This window comes from Verticillium dahliae, genomic scaffold, assembly GCF_000150675.1.
Source record: "Verticillium dahliae VdLs.17 supercont1.2 genomic scaffold, whole genome shotgun sequence".
Classification (NCBI taxonomy): Eukaryota; Fungi; Ascomycota; class Sordariomycetes; order Glomerellales; family Plectosphaerellaceae; genus Verticillium; species Verticillium dahliae.
Window position 1 is genome coordinate 979,778 of NW_009276916.1, and position 17,558 is coordinate 997,335.

Consider the following 17,558-nt stretch of genomic DNA (forward strand, 5'->3'; position numbering starts at 1 on the left):
TCGACTCGCTGCGAGAGACGTGCGAGGAAAGGAACGACTGGTGATCGTAACATGTGCTCCAGGGGGGGAGAGGCACTGGAATGCTGAGGAAGGGGTCCCGTCCCTCACGAAGCGAACCTGCCAACATCTGGGTGTTGCACCTTGGCGAGTGGGGCGGACGTGGGAGCTTTCTGGTTCTCTCTCTTGCTCTCACTAGAGCCCCGTAGCCCGCGTGGCAGGAATGGCGGCAGACGGGAGGCACATTTGATTTTTCCATGTATGGGCCAAGAGGTTTGCCATACCAGTGGCTTCAATAGTTGTCCCTGGCGTCGTTTGGTTCGGACATCAACCTGTCGGCAGCCGTGCCCAGTACTGGGAGGCGCGAGATGCACGAATGTTTGACGTGGACAGGGGCGATGTGCGTTCATCATCAGAGAGGTGAGACGATGGGCAGCTTATTGGCTGCACATTTGGCCACTGCTGACCCAGGGACGGGAGTGGCGGGACAGCTCACGTTGCTCTGGCTGCCGCCTTCGTCGTTGCTCCCTTGAAGGGGGGGGGAGGGCTTGGGAGGGCAAAGGTGAGCTGGGAGGCCAGAAATGTGCATCCGTTAGGCTTCATTCCAGAGACTGGTCACTACCTGCTGCTGTACCAGGTAGGTAGCCAGCAGCACAGTAGAAGCGCCACATCAATGAGGCAAGGGGTTCCGTGGCCAGACCGCGCTAGGGGTCATGGCTTCACCCTGACGAGGTCGAGCACGAGTCGTCCACCAGGATCGGTCTCCTTCACACGCGTCGTACGAATGGATTGGAATCAATGATTGATTGATGCCTACAATAAAGGCCGACTACATTGGGTATCATTTATATCCTACATCGCTTCCCTCACCCACTTTCCATACCTGTCCTGCTCTGACTCCTCCCCTCACTTCCTGACCAGATGCGTTTGTGAGCCCCAGAACGGGTTCGGCTGAAACTTGTTCATCTCCATGTCGCTGGGAGCACATGCCTGGCCATCAGACAGATCGCACGGCGCCACCCTCAGCTCACCCCGAAGGATCTCAACCATGGACACCAGAGGGAAGAGCAGCACGAGGACGGAGAGCACCTGACCGAAGCTCCAGGCCTCCTCACCGGGCGCCAGCTCAAAGCTCGGCCCGTGGCCGAGAGCGTCGGACGCCAGCACGCACCGGACGATGGCGCCGGCGGCCAGGGCGCCCATGAGCAGCGTGCCCATAAGCTTGACCATTTTGGCGAAGCGCTGGATCCGCCAATGCAGGTACCAGCTCGCTAGGGCGAATACGAGGACGTTAGCGGCCATGACGGCAATGGTGCCAAAATAGCTGAGGCCGCTGCGGTTCGACGAGCCGTTGCCGCTGTTCGTCTCCCACACGCACGAGATCGGGATGGGGTCGTCGGCGAGGCCTGTCTCGACGGCGCGCAGGATGAACACGCCGTAGACGACGGAGAGGCCGAGATTGACGAACATGAGAAGCTGTCGCAGCCAGCGCAGGACCCAGTCGCGGCGAAAGTCGTGGACCAGGGACAGCAGCGTCGCATTGTGAACGGCCTGCGAGAGAAGACCAAGGCACCAGATGATGAAGAAGTGGTAGGGCAGCATCGTGTCCCGCTTGGCGAGGCCGACTGCATGGATGCCGATGCCCTGCAGGATCTGCTGATCGGAGTAACTGCTGAGAAGGCGCCGTCGAATGCTCGACGTCTTGTTTCTGAACTCGGAGAGAATGATGGTGAGGCTGAGGCCCAATGCAAGGATAGCTGTGAAGAAGAACGACAGAAGAACCTAAGTGTCGCTTGTCAGTCGCATTCAGCGTTGCCTTGATGCGACGGGTTGACTTACACCTGTGCCCGCGACACCCGCGTCGCTGGGGACGGGGCCCTCTATCGTCGTGTTACTGCATTGTGGTGCCATCGTTGTGCGAAGGGAAGGGCGTGCTGGCCGTTTCGCGCTGGCCAAAACGTTGGCGGGATCGCGTCCCAATATGAAGAAGAGCAAAACGGGCCCAACCCTCTGGTCCTCGGTTTCTTTCACTGCCTTTCCCTTTGAGACAACAGAAAGAGGGATCTACGGGATCGGGCTCTGGAGCCATGGGGCGAATTCCAGGGGCTGGAAAGGGCCTATATAGAAATGACGTCGTAAGCGCCGCTCTATCCGCCCTTCGGGGATGAAACCACCCCACCGCAGGCCGCCGTGAGGGAAGACCCCTGGCACCAGCGATGCACTGGCTCGCAGTGCTTGAACTTCGGCGTGGCAGTGCATCCTGCGTCGTCCTGCGATGAATGGGCTTCGAGAGCCTCCATCCCGGTTGTCCACTTGTCGATCCTTTGAACAATAGCCGGGTGGACAGCCACAGGATCTGCCCTTTGAGCCGGGGTCTGGAATGGCTGCGCTCTGCAACACGACAAACAAGAGGGATGGAACGAAAAAAGAGTGGCTTGTTTGAGTGAGCATGGACATTGTATGCCATCGAAACTTGTCCATCCCCTATTTCCTAGCGGACAGGACCCTGCGTCAAGCCGGCAAACCCCAGAGCAGAAAAGGTGCCGGCACCCACGAACCGAAAGACGGCCCACCCATGGAAGCCCTCGTTCCACACGACACAAGCGTCGACAAGAGCCAGTGAGCCGGCCATGACCCCCATGATGGTGTCGACAACGTCGTACTGGCCACGCGCGTAGAAGAGCGCCATGATGAGGCCGAGGCTCACGTTGCGGGCGTGGCCGACACGGGCGACGGGCCACATCTCGGGGCGGTCGGCGATGCGGGCGGGGAAGCCGAAGTGGATGAGGCTGGTGCGCGGGTTGGCGAGGGACCAGGCGCCGCCGAGACCCATGGCACAGGTTGCGTAGAGCGCCGGGATGTGTCGGAGTGAGATGTCGTTGAACATGTCTGCGGTTTTGGAATGTGAGATGAGATGGCTCCTTGATTTGCTCTGAAAGCTTTCGTAGCCCTGAAGTACTTATCTATGTGCCTTGCCTTTGGGGAGGGAAAGGGCCATGATGACGTGAGATGGAAGGATGTACGACTTGTGGGGTTGAAGAAATACTGAATGAATCCTAATAGTTTCTACCGAAGGTACCTACCTAAGGTAGGTACCTTCCCAGGATCGGAGCTGTGGTCTCGCAGCTCCCGGAGAAGGAAGCAGGCGACTGCCATCGTGGGCACCTGCCCTGGGCCCTGTGTGTGTTGCAGTCAGGGCAGGAGAGCCCAGACTCGACTACTACCATCAATCAAGCCAGATATGCGTCAACTTTCCTGGACGACAATTGAAAAGCAAAACTGACTTCCTCAAACCCACATTTCTCTACAGCACCCCGATTATTGTATTTGAAAACGCCCGGAATGTGGTCGTTGCATCTTTCGAATCGGGACATCATCTGCAGATAGGTAGGTCCTGGACTTCGGGAATCTGACGTGTAACGGGGCAGCTAGGTCCCTCCATGACTACCACTGCCGTTATCTGCACCCATTATAGCACCCAGTACAATCACTGAAAAAGTACCGGCACTTCCTCCTTGTACCCCTTCTCCTTGCCCTCCGCAAGGTACGGGTCGAAAGACTTCGCCGTGCCCACAGCGCACTCCTCAAACGGAAGATATTCCTGTCCACTGAGCTCAGTCCACCGGCTGCCATCCATGCCCACCTCCTCGGGCCCCCACGTCACAAAGTCGGCAGGGTATCCCTCTCCCGGCGTTCCCTCCCGGATGACACCCTTCCGCTCAGGGATTTTCTCCCGCAGAACGTCCGCAAAAGCCTGACGCCCGACCCGGTAGGCGGCCAGCAGGAACCTCCGCCCCTTGGCCTTCTCTGGCTTCTGCACGCCAAAGACAATCGCTCTCGCGACGTCCCGCACGTCGACCCAGGTCGGCATGGGGAACTCGTCAGGCCACACGGCGCCCGCGTAGATGTACCACACCGTCTTCATGCTGGGCGTCATGCTCTCCGGCTCCGCAGGCCTCACGAGGATCGGACCGGCCACAAAGGAAGGGCTGACCACTGCTCCTGTAAAGGTCGACTTGCGCTGGGGGTCGCCGAGATGGTCCCAGAACGCCTGCTCCTCGGCGACCTTGACCGCCCCGTACAACAGGCCGAGGCCGGCCTCGTCGCCAGCCTGCAACGAAAGGTCAATGTATTCGGTGTAAAACTCGTCACCGGTGTAGCGGTAGCCCGGCTCGTCTTGAAGGCGCATCATGGCGGCGAGGGACGAGACGAGAACGACCGATTTGAGGGTGGCGCCGGCGTGGGCCTCGGCGGAGGAGAGGAGATTTTCGGTGCTCCTTCTGGCGCGCTCGATGATGGCTTTGGGGCCGCCGACGTATTCGTCGAAGCGAAGGCCCGGGGGAGATGTGTGGGCGATGGCATGGACGCCCTTTACGGCGTCATCAAAGGCACCGTTGGCGTTGAAGTCGGGAATCTCAATGACTTGCAGCAGGCCAGCGTCGATGTGAGACTGGAAAGCTTCGGAGAGACTGGCCTGATGCTTCTCGATAGACCGAACGGTGCCCCTGACTTGGTAGCCGGCGGCGATGAAGGCGGCTGTTGCGGTCGAGCCGATATGGCCGTTGACGCCCGTCACGAGGACAATGGGAGAAGCCTGCGACGCCATTGTATACTGTCTGGCCGTAGGAATATCCAGGTGAGTGGTCAGATGGACGAGAAGACGATGAAGGAGAAGAATCGGTTCCTACAATGAACTTGAGGCGTGGCAGGGCGGATGTAGTAGTAGCAGGCCCCTTCTTGATCTTGCTGACAGGACCCGTCATCTTACCCCTCCTTTCCCCCCTGACCCCTATGCGGCGAACAATCAGGTTGGGAACAATGGCCGACAGAACCCACGAAATGCTGACGCTTGGAGGCTCCCCAAGCCTCGGCAGCTTACCAGGCACCGCTCTCTTATCCGCGCATACATGACTGATCATCTCGACGGACTTGAAACTCAGGCCGCCCACCAGTTAGTCAAGCTCTCCCCTATTGCCCCGTGGCTCGTGGTATCGTGGTGTTATCGTGGCCGCCGTACTGACTGACTCGCTTGGTCAACTGTGTTGCCGGATTAGGCGTGCAAAGGGGGAGACGGGTGCCTGTCATAGGTCATGGCAGTGGTGGCACGTTCGGGCTAACGGCCCCCCGCACGCACCACGAAGCGTGTAATGCTATTTGCCAGAGGGCCGGCCACTGGTGTGTGCTGAAGCGAATCCGGCACTGGCTGGCGGCATAGTGAAGGAAATCTACCTAGACGGACAGCAAGAAATAACAGATCAAATGTCTGAGGTATCTGGGTAGGTACACTGGTCAAGTGTGAGCCTCTCAAATATGCCATCAAAGGCCGTCAAACGTTTCGCTCACCATATTCACAGCCATAGCAACGATGCGTTGGATGACGTGGACTGGCAGACTTCTCCTACGCCGAAATACACCCATTGATCACGACTCACGACAGCCAGGTTCAAGCACCTGGGTAGGGCACTTGGCTCACTGAATCCCACAACTGGTGGTGTGGTTTGAGTAAAATCAAGTTCAAGCACTCGACCATCGCGTCAACGCAGCCGACATTCTCGTGCAAAAGCTGGGCCGCGCTCATCATACTCACCTCGCTCACAGCTCGCCCATGGTGACACCGGGCCACTGTCAACTGCTTCGGTCTGCTCGGGGACCTGGCCGCCAACCGCCCGATCCGTGCCTGGTCGTCATGATGCGTAGTTGACCCGGAAGATCAGCGAGAAAATGGCATCATGTGATTGCATCCTTATGCAGGTTTCGTCACAATGTATTCTAGGTATACTTGTTGGTTCGGCGAAAGAGTTCATCGGCTTGCTTCCCCGGGCGCGTCGCGTCGTCTGATCCCGGCAAGGAGAGAACGTCTCGCAGGCCATGGCGAGCCTCTACAGCCCTGCGCACAGGGGAGAATCTCGGGCATCTACGTACAGCCCTGTCGGCAGGGGGTCCAGGCTCGCCTCACCCCTATCGAGATATCCGCTCGCTCCCGACGGCCTCCTGGGCCCGAGCTGGCCGTTGGCCATCGTGGCCGCCCCATGGCCAAGAGGCGATTCTGGCGATGCTCACATTTGACAATTACCTGCAGCTCGATGGCGCCACTGGCCGTCGATCTCGCCCTGTCGTTAGCCATGTTGCGAAGGGTAGCACCCGCGAAAATGGCAAGATGAGGATCTGAGACAACAACACTGCAGCTCCCCTGGCGACGACGGTTGGGGTCGGGAGTGGCATGCGATGCGAGTTGCTCTGGCCTTCTTGCCAAGGCTCTTCCTTTCTTGCATCACCGTGTCGTCGAGTCGTCGCATCGGCCATTTTCTCCTCGGTCCAAGTAGATCCCCACTTGGCTTGTAACCACCCGGCCTGTGAGGAGGAAACAATTCGCCATGCCGCAGCTCGGCGTAAGATTGTATCTCTCCACGCTCCGACCTCGAGAACGGATTCCGTTGGACGTCCCTGGGCGTCGCTTCGCTGCTGATGAGCAAACTGCCAAAGTACCTTGGTGAACAGGGGACATGATGACGGGCCAAGACACGGTGTTCCTCTCTTGATGAGGGGACCCATCGTGTTTGTGTGACCTCCCTCTTTCATCCTGGTAGGGATGCCTCGTTCACTTCTATCAGCTTTCCAGAACCAACGACTCGCCCTCGTGAGACCTGATGGCCAAGTCCGTTGTCACCCTGCGAAACGCCCTCCCTGGAGAAAACCGCCAACGGTTGCCTCCAGGGCCTTGATCAGCCTAAAGATGGCCCACCAATTGTCCTTGTTGAAAGCCTCCAGCGCCGCTGGAGCTACGGTCGCTGGGTGCCCTGCCTTGCTCGGATGACGTGCCGGAGCGATCGCCCGCCATCGCGAAGTCAATCGATTACTATTGCTACCTTACATTCGCCGAGATCACTTTGCGCAGGGTGGCTTGGGTGGCATCACTCTCCTGCACCAGGCCTTGGTCGACCAACTTTCAGAGCTCGATACCCAATGAACTGCGGCTGAGGCCCGTGTCGTCCGCTATCGAGCTCCATTTGTCCATTGTCTTACGCAGGGACCAGCCTGGATGAGCGAGCCGGCGCCGAGCAAGATGATGCTCCGCTTCGACTCAGACGCCATGTCGTGCATCATACATCCTGATTCGGTCCGTCCCCAGACTTTGCAGGCAGCGCCGCTTCACCAGCACGAGAGGGAGGCTAATGACACGATGGCTTCTGCAGGAGGCTTGCACAACACGCACTCTGTAACGATTTTGGGTGCCAGTTGGCGGCGTGCGTCCCGACAGGGGCGTCGTGGTCATGATGATATGCAGTCCACGCACCTGCACTGCACCCCTTGCATCGACCCTGTTTCCTTACTCCTGACTATGCTCACTGAACATGTCGGGTTGTAATGATTGTCGCTCCTGACATGAGGTAGGCCGAGCGTGTTGATATAACAGACCAGAGCACTCCATTCTTGCCCTTTCATCCGCACCGCCCATTGCATTTGGCACTCTTTCTGCACAACACTTCCCATACCTACATCCCCTTGACTACACGGGGGTCTCTACTTTGTCTTGCTCCGAATCTGACCAGCCTCAAACCGACGAGCAGAGCGTACCCATAACTGCTCCCGCTCCTCCATTCTACTCGGCCCGCGCCTAGCCTGTAGCGCCCGTCCCCAACTTCAAGATGGCAGTGGCAACGCTGTCCCGTGTTCCGCAGCATCGGCGCGAACTCAGCAAAGGACAGCTGTCGCACAAGCCAGACATGGGCCCGGCCGTACCATCACGATGGATGACCTTCTTCCTGGGGCTACCCGAACCTGTGAGAGACTGCCTATTTCAGCACCTTGATTATACGACATCCTGCAACCTGGCCATGGTGTGCCGGTTCTTCGTCGACTCTGTCCAGCCCTGGAGAGCCGACGTCGAGGATAAAGTGGCCGCCGTGTTCCAGGCCGAGAGGTACTTCGCTCAGCACTTTCCCGGCACGGGCCACGACCGCGAGGACCCCAAGGCCGAGTCCCAGGGCAACTTTGGCTGCTTCCTCTGCCACCGCGTCCGGGGTCCCGAGCACTTTGACAGCGAGCAGCCGACCACGGCCATCATGCACCAGATTGGCCTGCGCCCGGACGTCATCGCCAGGAGCCGCCGCACGTACAGGGGCTGCGCGCCCGACAAGTGCGTCCAGCATGACGCCGTCGCAGGCGGCGCCAGGGGCGACCGGGCCCTGTGGCTCTGCTCATGCCGGTCCTCGCTCATCCACGCTGCTGGGGACTTTACGCGGGACGACGACAGACGCCTCGTCGTCGCAAAACCGTCACGGCGCGTGCATCTACGGCGGTTTTGCGTCGAGTGCGGCGTGCAGACGAATCTTCACAGGACGGGCGACCAGCTCACGACGAAGACGGGCCGCGAGCTGTGGGTTTGCTCGTGTCGGTGCGTCTGGGTCAAGGGCAACACGTTGAGTTCGCGACAGTGTCCACGATGTGGTGATCGGTGTCTCAGCTCGGTTAAGTCGAGTCGGCACACCCCAACTCGGGCGGTCGCGAGGCGGAGACAAGTACATTCACTGTGGACTTGAAGGGCTCTGGATGGGATAGCCAATGCTGTAAGCAAACAGTCGAGCCTGACAAGTGTTTGCGTCCCGAGCATAGCACTGACTGCCGCCCGCAGGTCTCATCGTCACGCTGGACTCGGCGAGATGTTCATAATTCCTCTGCTGGCTAGAGGATGTTGTCTTACAGAAAGATCTGGTGAAAGTAATGAAATGGCGAGAAGGACTTGAGAAAGGTCAAATACAGAAGAAGACACAGAGAGCGATCTGACACGATGCGGCGGGCATTGCATTTTCGGCGTTAGGCTTGGAGTTTAGCGATTGATACTTGATAATGTGCGGCGGTGCGCCGATTTACAACACGTCGTTAGCAGTCTGCGCCTCCTTGAAGCCTTTCGTGACGGTGGCCCAGCTTGCCCATCCTATCAAGAGAGTAAAAGGGTGGCTGGTCAACTGCGGACTGCCCCGATGCAGGGTCGGCTGCATGGGCGCTTGGCGTGAGCCGCGATACCATTGGTAGGAGGATGGCTCGACGGCATGATCCTTCGCTTCTGGCGAATGAAATGTGGTGGAAACCGCGCGACTTCGCTTCAGCTCATGCGATCCAGCTTGCGTCTCTCCCACCCTCGAGCCGCTGCGCGGGACGTTGCCCAGCAGACTACAACGGCCGCGTCGCAATGGAATGGCCGAACCCATCGGAGCCATCAGCGGCGTAGCCGGCCTCATCATCTTCGCCACGAACCTCAGCGTCGGCATCAGCCGGCGCATCGACGCCGTCCGCGGGCTGCCGCGGACGCTGCAGGCGCTGTCGGCCGATCTCAAGGGCTTCGTCTCCGTCCTCGGCACCCTCCAGGGCTACCTCGACCACGAGGACACGAAGCAGGGCGTGCTCCACCCGGGCACGGTCGACGAGCTGGCCGACGTGCTCGAGGACTGCATCCGGGTCTTCACCGAGCTCAACCAGCAGCTGAACAGGGACCTGAACGGATCCGGCGAGGCCTCGGTCGATGCCAAGATGAGCGCGTGGCGGCGCCTTCGGCTGTCGTTCCGGGACAAGGATTTCGAGGAGCTGAGGGCCAAGCTGGCGGCTCGGAAGCTGACGCTGACGGTTGCCGTGTCGGTCGCCAACTTGTGAGCACCCCAATCTCCATCTACCTACCTACCTTGTTCAGAGAGAAGCAAGGACGCCGTTGCTGACCCGGTTCATCAGCATCAACACGTCCTCCCACGTGGGCATGACGTGGCAGATGCAGAGCGATCTTCAGGTGATGAAGGCCGAGGTGTCCGCCGTGCTGCAGCGGCTCGAAACCATGCAGGCGAGCGCGTCTCTGCCCGCAGTCGCCGGCACGGCCAGCACCGCACCGGGATCCCAGGGCTTGTCGCTTATGCGTCGAAGGAGCGGCAGCCACAAGAGGACCAGCCGAGCCGGTTCGAGACAGGGTACGTCGATCGAGGAAGCGGACGGCCCCCGGAGAGCTTGGCTCATGTTTGCACAGGACACTTGGTTTCGGAAACGGCGTCGGTGAACTCTAGTCTTGTGAGCTTCCATACCGCTGCTTCGGCGGTTCTTCAGACTGCCGTCGGGGTGCCGACGTCCCCGTACTATCACCAACCTTCGACGGGGCTTGCGGGAACTTCGTATCAGTATCAACCTGCGGGAACGGTCTTGCACGAAATGGACGGCGAGTCGACTTATGAGCAATACGATACCTTTACGCGTCGGAAGAGTACGCGCCGCGAGAGGTTGGGTGAAGACCAGGCGGCTCCAAACCAGATGTTCGACGAGGACTTGGCCGCACCGGTCTTGTCGGCAGCTGGTCACAGCGATCCGAGGTACTAAGTGGCCTTCGGTCAGCCGAGGGGCAATGGAGGGCTGGCTGTGACGCAGGAGGTGGCAATATGCCGGGGAAATCTGGCTTCAACATGGAAGTGAGTGACTGATTATTTTGGCTCTTGACACAAGTGAAGCGCTGAAGCAGCAGGCTACAGTCGCTTCTAGGCCGCAATAGATGGAGCAAGCCGAGCTGTGGCCTATATGCTGCCTGTTGATAAGGAGGAAGGAGCTCTTTCCACCATTTCCCTCGTCTTCAATGACAGCCGTTCCAGCAAACAATAAACGTCCAAATATCAAACGTGTTTATTCACATGATATCTTACATGAAAGTCATTGAGACTGGACGAGGACAAAAGTGAACCGGAGGAACATGGCGGCAGGGAACGGATGACAGGGGGACAACGAGGTCGATCTAGATGCCAGGCGCAGAGATCGACAACTCTTCGGTACCTTTGGTCAGTTTAATTACCTTGGATAACGAATACCATATTGATGAACAACTTTTGTGCAGTCTCCCTCCATAGAGTCCGGCAAGAGAGGAAGTCAGAAGCCAACTTGGCACTTCAGAAGCGCCCATCTTCAGTCGCCGAAGATCCCGCCGAATCTTTACCATATACCATTCTTATTCTTCTCATCACTCAAGGCAAAGCATTTACCATGGATCTCTATAGCATGCAAAAGGTCCAACGAGAGACGGCACAGCCAAAACTGGTCTCGGCCAGTATCGACGCTCTACTCCACCCTTTCTCGAGCATGACACACACGAACCGCCAGATCAACGAGATGGTAGGCACCCAGAATACTTTCCAGGTACCGCAAGAGCCATGGTTATTGCCTAGAAGGAGACATAATCTTGCCACTAACGTTCATAGCACGCGACCGCTACTATTCGCCGTGGTCGAGCCCCTCAGCTCAAAGCCTTGCCAGGCGAGGCCACCTCGAAGCGAGCCGCTCCCCTCTTGTTCGACGGTGAGTCGAGCGGCCTCAGTCTGCTTAACCACCCTTCTAGCGACACGGATGAAGAGGAAAGCGAAGAAGAGAACGGTGGTATTCTCCTCGCCGGCCTCCCCCGTCACACGGCCAACATCAAGCCCGGCCAGCCCCTCTTCAGCAACGAGTTTTTCGAAATCCGCAAGTCCCCGCTCGGCGGCATGGGCGCCTTTGCCGTACAAGACCTGAGCCCCGGCGACATGATCCTCACGGAACGCGCCATTGTCCGGTCCACCGACGTGGACAGGGACCTCATCCGAAACTTCACAAACCTGAGCCCCTCGGACCAGGGCCTCGTTCTCGACCTCGCCATGCACAAACCCAGCCGCATAGCCCACGACGACTCGCTGCACACCCGACTCAAGGCCATCTTCACGACCAACTAGTAAGCATAACCCCCCTTCTTCACCACCGTGGCGCAAAAGGCCTGCGGACGACGTGGCGCATCCCCCCGGCTGACGTGGCTAGTTTCGCCTGCACGACCAAGGCGCCCGGCCACGGCCTCTTCCTCGTCGCCTCGCGCTTCAACCACGCGTGCCGCCCGCGCATGAACGTCAACTATGGCTTCGACCGCGAGCGCGACGCCCTGGTCTTCACGGTGGCGGGCCGCCGGGTCCAGGCCGGCACGGAACTGACCATCAACTACGGCAAGGACGCCGCGAGCCTGCGGGCCGTGTATGGGTTCGAGTGTGCGTGCGGCGGCGAGTGCAAGATTTCCCGGCAGAGGCAGGATGCGCGCGAGTGGGGGATTGACCTGCAGTGACGACTATGGGTTCTCAGGGGTCACTCATTGGGTTCTCAGGGGGTTACTCCATGGGTTCTCAGGGGTAACTCATTGGGTTCTCAGGGGGTTACTCCATGCGTTCTCAGGGGGTAACGTGTGTCGTTTGCTTTCCTATGAGGTTGGATTTTTTTTGCTGAGCCTTGGATCACGGACGTGATTTAGGATGGCTTTGATGTTCGTGGAGGATATATCTGCGAAATGCGCGCGTCTGGCGTTGCTTTTGAATCCAACGACAAGTCTAGGAGCGCCTGGAAGCATCTCGCAGGCGAACCGATCGCGCTTCTCAACAGGATGGCTCAGACGGTGCAGGGCGGAGTTTGCGATTTGACCCAGATTTATCCAAAGGTCGTTCTCAATCTATGAGAATCATACTGATTGCGCTTTTGATCCCCAAGCCCACAACCTCAGAGGGATAGTTCCACCTCGATACGGTGAAGTCACATTCCGCACCATACATTTCGTTGGTAGAATCTGATACAGTCAAATCGCAAGGGGTAAGAAAGCACAGTTTCCATGTTTGGCTTCAGACTCGATTCTCTGACCAACTCATCATACATTAAACCGACGCCGCTCTTGCACAGTTACTCCAAGCTCGCAAGGAAGCTGACCCCAATCATACCTCCAAACCATCATATCGTATCATGCTTGATCAGTCCGCCCCCCTTACAGCACAACATCACCAACCTCGCCCTGCTTCAGCGCCTCGAGCAATGCCCTCGCCGTGTCCCGATCCGTCCTCTCCTCCTCCCCCGCCGCCATCTCCGCCCACGCCCCGTCCATCCACTCGGCCGCCTCCCCCCGCTGCTCTGAGCCATCAAAGTACATGCCGTCAAAGTCGCCCCCGGAACTGGGCGACACGCCGTGCAGGGGGAACGCAGCCATGACCTCCGCAGCGAGACCCGCGATGCCGTCCGAGGACATGTCATCGCCGCCGCCGCCGCCCATCATGTCAATGTCCATGGCGAGATCGTAGACCTGGTGGGGCGACGTCGCGTCCGTCGTGCTCTCGACCGAGTGATCGCCCGCCGAGGCTGGCGATGTCGTCGACGTATCCTCGTCGGAGTGAACGGCTGTCACAACGCCGGGCTGAAGATGGAAGAGGGACGGGCGGAGAGTGCCTGCGTCAAAGTCGACGGCGTGGAGGGCGCTCGCGTGGGAGAAGGCGTGGTTCTGGGCCATTGCAGCAGCAGCGGCGGCGGCGGTGGCTGCCTCGCTGCGCTTCTGCTCGATGAGGGTGCGCAATGCATTAAAGCCGCCTGTGAAGAGGCCGCGCAGGGAGACGGGAAAGTCGCCATCTTCGGGCAGGCGGCCCTTGGAGAGGGCGAGATCCATGGTGAGGGCGAGGCGAAGGTAGGAGGATGGCTGGGACGCCAGAATGTCGGTCCAGTCGGAAATGGCCGAGCCGTCTGCTTGGTTGTTTGCGCCGTCGGCGGGCGGGTCGATTTGCGCAAGGTTGACAATGTGGCGGATCGTCTCCGAGACCAGGTCCACGCCGTCGTATTGTGGTTGATACGTCTTCATGGCTTCGATTAGAATGTTGAGCCGGTGCTGCTTCAGAGCGGACTGCGTATTTGGGTCAATCGCCGAGGACCCGGACGATCTTTGCGCGGAGGAGGAGAGCTTGACGTCGAGGATATGGAGGACCAGTGGCAGGGCCGTACACGCTACCGCACTGATGGGCAGCCAACGGGCGAGTCGGAGGTGAATGAGCTCCTTCAGACACTCTGTGACGCCCGAAGCTGCGTCCTGAAGCTCGTGGCGGTTCTCGCCAATGATGGCCAGGTCGCGGGAGGGGATCGAACTAAAGGAGGGCGCGGCAGCTGTGATGGCGAGGTGAAGGACTTCGTGGTGACTGAGAACGACACGGCTCGAACTGGTGGGATGTTAGTGGGGGTTCTAGAGGTGCCAAAGGCGCCGTTCGACTTACTGGTAATACATGTACATTAGGTTGGTGTACAGAATGACCGAGTCGTGTTGAAACTCCTTTCCACCGCCCCCCGCGTTCATGCGGGCGACTGAGCCACCGCCAAACATGGGAAACCGCAGCGTGGCGCTCTTGTACCACCGGCGCAAGTCGATTTTGTACTCGCGAAGCTTGTCTTGCTCCTCGGTCTTGAGTTCGCGGCCCCATCCGGGGCTGTCGTCGATGGGGAACACCAGGATCAGGATATCTGTCAGAACGACGCAAAGCTCGACCAGTTGCTCCAATATCTCTGCGAGGCAGCGTTTCGTCCCCGGGTTGTAGACGCGCGAGCGCTCAATCTCATCCGAAAGGTCGGCGTATCCGAGGATGCTGTTCTTGTCAAAATCGAAATGGGCGCGCGTGATATGAAGAGGCCGGCGGATCCCGAGGCTCATGATCCTATCGCGGGTGATGCAGCACCACCACAAGCGCTTGAGCGTGTTCTGAATGTGGGTGGGCGCGGCGTCGTAGTGATGGGCCTCTGCCGTCTTGGCGTTCTGGATCGCGATCGCGAGCCACTGTGTGTTCGGTTTTCGGAAGCTGTGCGAGGCCGGTGCGGACCAGTGCGTCAGGAGTAAAGCGGCCTGGGCTATGGAAAAGGGTGAAGATTCGGTTTCGAGGTCGTAGAGGAGCTTGGCTCGTCGGTAGAAGGATGCTCGGGCGGCGCGGATGGTCGGGTACCCCAGGGCCTTGATCGATTGACGAGAGACGAACTAGACAAAGTATTAGCACATCTGATGAAACATGGTTTGAAGAACAGACTGACGTTAGCCGTCGAAAAGAGCATGGCTTGGAACACTAGTAACGAGATTCGCTCTTGTTGCAAGCCCTTTGAACCTCCGTTGCAGTACATGTCCCAAAAGTCGCCTTCATTCAGGAGCGGGAGCATGGGGTGAACGTGGAGGAAGTACTGCTGGACAAACTCATCAAGGATCGCCCTCGTTGGCATCCGCAGGCAGCCTTGAAGTTCGAGGAAGTTGACATCCTGGGGAGGAATGTAATGAATGTTGCCAATGGCGAGGAAGGGGTAATAGGAGTACGTGACGTCGGAGGTCACGGTGGACTTTTGCGGCTGCTCTGACGTACTTGTCCATTGTGTTGCTGGTAATGGGTTGAAGGAATTGGAGACGGAAAAGGTGTTTGCGAAGGCTCCTTTGGTGCTCGTCGCCGCAGGATTGTTGGTATGGGATGTTTTGGGAGGTTGATGATCGTGGTGGCATGAGCCATGGTTCTCTATCGACTTTGGTTGCGACGCTTCGCCAATGGCCTCTGGTGATGAGTCGTCAACGAGACCGGCGAGTTCCCGACTGGCCAGGTCCCGGGACGCTGTGGAGTGTTCATGAAGGCCCTTACCATCATCGCGAACCACAGGTGGATTCACGTGATGTGTGGCAGCAGTGCCCGCTGCATGCTGGTGAGTCTCATCGCCCTGGTGAGGGGGATATGAACTTTGTGTTTTCCCTGCATCCTCAGGCGGCGGCCGTCTGTTTCTCACAGTTAGATGGACTCAAATCCAGACTTGTCCAGCAAGAAGACAAGACAAAAGATGGCGCGTATATACTCACAACCTTGACGCTCGGCCAGTGACAACACAACTCTCGCTGTCGAGATAGCAGTTCATGCACGGGCGTCCTCGTTGAGAAACATCACACCTCACTTTCCTCGCGCGGCACGACAAACAGGCTTTGGGGGCTCGCTTGCGAGTCTTGGCCGGGGCCTTGGCCGGGGCCTTGGCCGTGGCCTCGACAGTTGCTGTCTGCGTGGTAGCCATTCTGGGCCGAGGGTTGAGAAGGGGGTTCGAGGTAGATATTCTCTCTGTTCATGCGTGGGAAAGAATCGACCGAGGTGAACAAGGGCAAACCAACTTTTGACGAGGTAAAGAAAATCGGGAGGAGGACGAGGATAAAAAGGTCACCGTGGAACACCAGGAGGCGCGTCAGTTTGGGGGAATCTGGATGGAGCCAAAGCCAAGATGATCCAAGCACGGTACCTTGAGGCCAGGGTAGACCACCATCACACTTGGCGGGACTGCCGGGTGTGGGATAGAGCCACCCGCGGATCTGGAAATGAGGGGGAAATGGAGTTAAAGAGGATTAGAATATCGAGGATGGGTCGTCGGTAATCCGAGAACGGGCAAGCGGCTCGTCGTGGGACATGCTTGAGATGCTCTAGCTTCAGGAGAGGAGGGGGCGTCATCGTCCAAGCTCACGTTGCTGCTCTTGCTTGGTAATAACTGCTCTCGCTTCGCAAGGAACTGAGCAGCACCGGCATTCCCGTTTCTGTCAACAGGTGGTGCTCGTCCTATCGCCGAACGGACTTAACAGAGTGGCTTTGGTCGAAACATATATTCATGTCAAGTCGATGCCACTGTTGAACGTTTCTCGAGGCCAGCCGTGTCCTCGTCCTTGTGCCATAGGTCTCACTCGCACCACACCACCTTGGCTTAAGTCCGATGACTGAATACGCTTAGGGTCGCGAATCGCCCAACGAGTTTGGGGCGGTTTGGAGTGGCGCGAGCCGGGGGTTCGCTGGAATGACTGATTCCCTGACGCCGAAGCTCAGGCTGATGCTGGAGCTCAGGAAAGTGAGAGTCGAGGGCACCTTGGTGGTGTTGAGCCAGGAGCGAAAATGGAAACGATTTGCCGAAGAGCCTTGGGCCAGCCCGGCAAACGAGAACCCGCAGGTCCGGGGCAGGGCGGGTGCAAGGCCGCTGACTCAGTGAACGAGCGTCTTGGCAGTCCCTCAGCAGTAATGACTGAGTCAGGAATTCTTCGTCTTGATCTTAAATTGGCCGTTGCATCGAAAGCTGAATCATTGGGTTTTGTGTGACGAAGGGTTTCTTGACAGGATTTGAAGAAGGTTTTCACAAGAGTTGACCAAGGGCAAGAAGGATGGACGCGTCCCGCCAGCAAGGACCCCAGCTTCCCCTGAACCTGGCTTACTCACACGGCAAGGTGAGGCAAGGTGAAGACCGGGCAAGGTGAAGACACCGAGGCGCCGCCTCACCGACAGATGTTCTGGTTCTGGGTTAGGGCCAGTGAAGTCCATCGATTTGACGTAATCGATGGGAGGAGCATCATCTGATGCCCGAATACTGTGTGTTGCTATGACTGCACCAATGTAACGGGGACTCACTCATGTCAGTGTGCCAGGGTCATGAACGTGAACATGAAAGTCCTCAGCCTCCTCTTGCCTCTCCTCCACTCGTGCTGGGCTTCGCATCCACCCAGGGCTCAGGTCCCCCTGCTTGACAATGACAATGTCGATCTGACCGACAGCAACCACTACTCCGGCATCAGGACATTCGCGAACTGCCGTATGTCAATTGCTTTTCCAACCGAGACGCAAGGACCACAAGTACGACATTGCCATCCTCGGCGCCCCTCATGACACTGTTCGTTCACTTCATGCTGCACCCGAACCCTGTAGCTATCATGTAGCTATCATCAGGTACTTACCCTGTACTGACCATGCCAT

The 17,558-nt window shown here is 58.3% G+C and overlaps 8 protein-coding genes across 8 annotated transcripts in view; 4 read left to right on the top strand and 4 right to left on the bottom strand.

Annotated features, from left to right (window-relative positions):
* Positions 1-903: 903 nt before the first annotated feature.
* VDAG_01124 (uncharacterized protein) lies at positions 904-1,908 on the bottom strand (the record flags this gene model as incomplete). Its single annotated transcript, XM_009650010.1, has 2 exons — positions 904-1,779; positions 1,837-1,908. 2 exons carry the CDS (start codon positions 1,906-1,908, stop codon positions 904-906), a joined length of 948 nt encoding a protein of 315 aa, XP_009648305.1.
* A 236-nt stretch (positions 1,909-2,144) lies between these two features.
* VDAG_01125 (uncharacterized protein) lies at positions 2,145-2,884 on the bottom strand (the record flags this gene model as incomplete). The annotated part of the gene is made up of 2 exons (XM_009650011.1): positions 2,145-2,388; positions 2,556-2,884. The coding sequence occupies 2 exons, from the start codon at positions 2,882-2,884 to the stop codon at positions 2,145-2,147; spliced, it is 573 nt and encodes a 190-aa protein (XP_009648306.1).
* Positions 2,885-3,484: 600 nt separating this feature from the next.
* VDAG_01126 (D-lactaldehyde dehydrogenase) lies at positions 3,485-4,603 on the bottom strand (the record flags this gene model as incomplete). The annotated part of the gene is made up of 1 exon (XM_009650012.1): positions 3,485-4,603. The coding sequence occupies one exon, from the start codon at positions 4,601-4,603 to the stop codon at positions 3,485-3,487; it is 1,119 nt and encodes a 372-aa protein (XP_009648307.1).
* A 3,040-nt stretch (positions 4,604-7,643) lies between these two features.
* VDAG_01127 (uncharacterized protein) lies at positions 7,644-10,350 on the top strand (the record flags this gene model as incomplete). Its single annotated transcript, XM_009650013.1, has 4 exons — positions 7,644-8,392; positions 9,105-9,641; positions 9,721-9,950; positions 10,007-10,350. The coding sequence occupies 4 exons, from the start codon at positions 7,644-7,646 to the stop codon at positions 10,348-10,350; spliced, it is 1,860 nt and encodes a 619-aa protein (XP_009648308.1).
* Positions 10,351-11,001: 651 nt separating this feature from the next.
* VDAG_01128 (uncharacterized protein) lies at positions 11,002-12,097 on the top strand (the record flags this gene model as incomplete). Its single annotated transcript, XM_009650014.1, has 3 exons — positions 11,002-11,130; positions 11,217-11,719; positions 11,803-12,097. The coding sequence occupies 3 exons, from the start codon at positions 11,002-11,004 to the stop codon at positions 12,095-12,097; spliced, it is 927 nt and encodes a 308-aa protein (XP_009648309.1).
* Positions 12,098-12,781: 684 nt separating this feature from the next.
* VDAG_01129 (cutinase transcription factor 1 beta) lies at positions 12,782-15,852 on the bottom strand (the record flags this gene model as incomplete). The annotated part of the gene is made up of 4 exons (XM_009650015.1): positions 12,782-13,991; positions 14,046-14,794; positions 14,848-15,407; positions 15,762-15,852. The coding sequence occupies 4 exons, from the start codon at positions 15,850-15,852 to the stop codon at positions 12,782-12,784; spliced, it is 2,610 nt and encodes an 869-aa protein (XP_009648310.1).
* A 201-nt stretch (positions 15,853-16,053) lies between these two features.
* On the top strand, positions 16,054-16,803 carry VDAG_01130 (uncharacterized protein; the record flags this gene model as incomplete). The annotated part of the gene is made up of 2 exons (XM_009650016.1): positions 16,054-16,116; positions 16,552-16,803. The coding sequence occupies 2 exons, from the start codon at positions 16,054-16,056 to the stop codon at positions 16,801-16,803; spliced, it is 315 nt and encodes a 104-aa protein (XP_009648311.1).
* Positions 16,804-17,249: 446 nt separating this feature from the next.
* Positions 17,250-17,558, top strand: part of VDAG_01131 (proclavaminate amidinohydrolase) — a gene marked incomplete at both ends in the record, with an annotated part of 1,430 nt that continues 1,121 nt past the window's right edge. The window contains one exon of the mRNA XM_009650017.1: positions 17,250-17,397. Within this exon, the coding sequence (XP_009648312.1) occupies positions 17,250-17,397 (148 nt within the window). The remainder of the gene's footprint in view (positions 17,398-17,558) is intronic.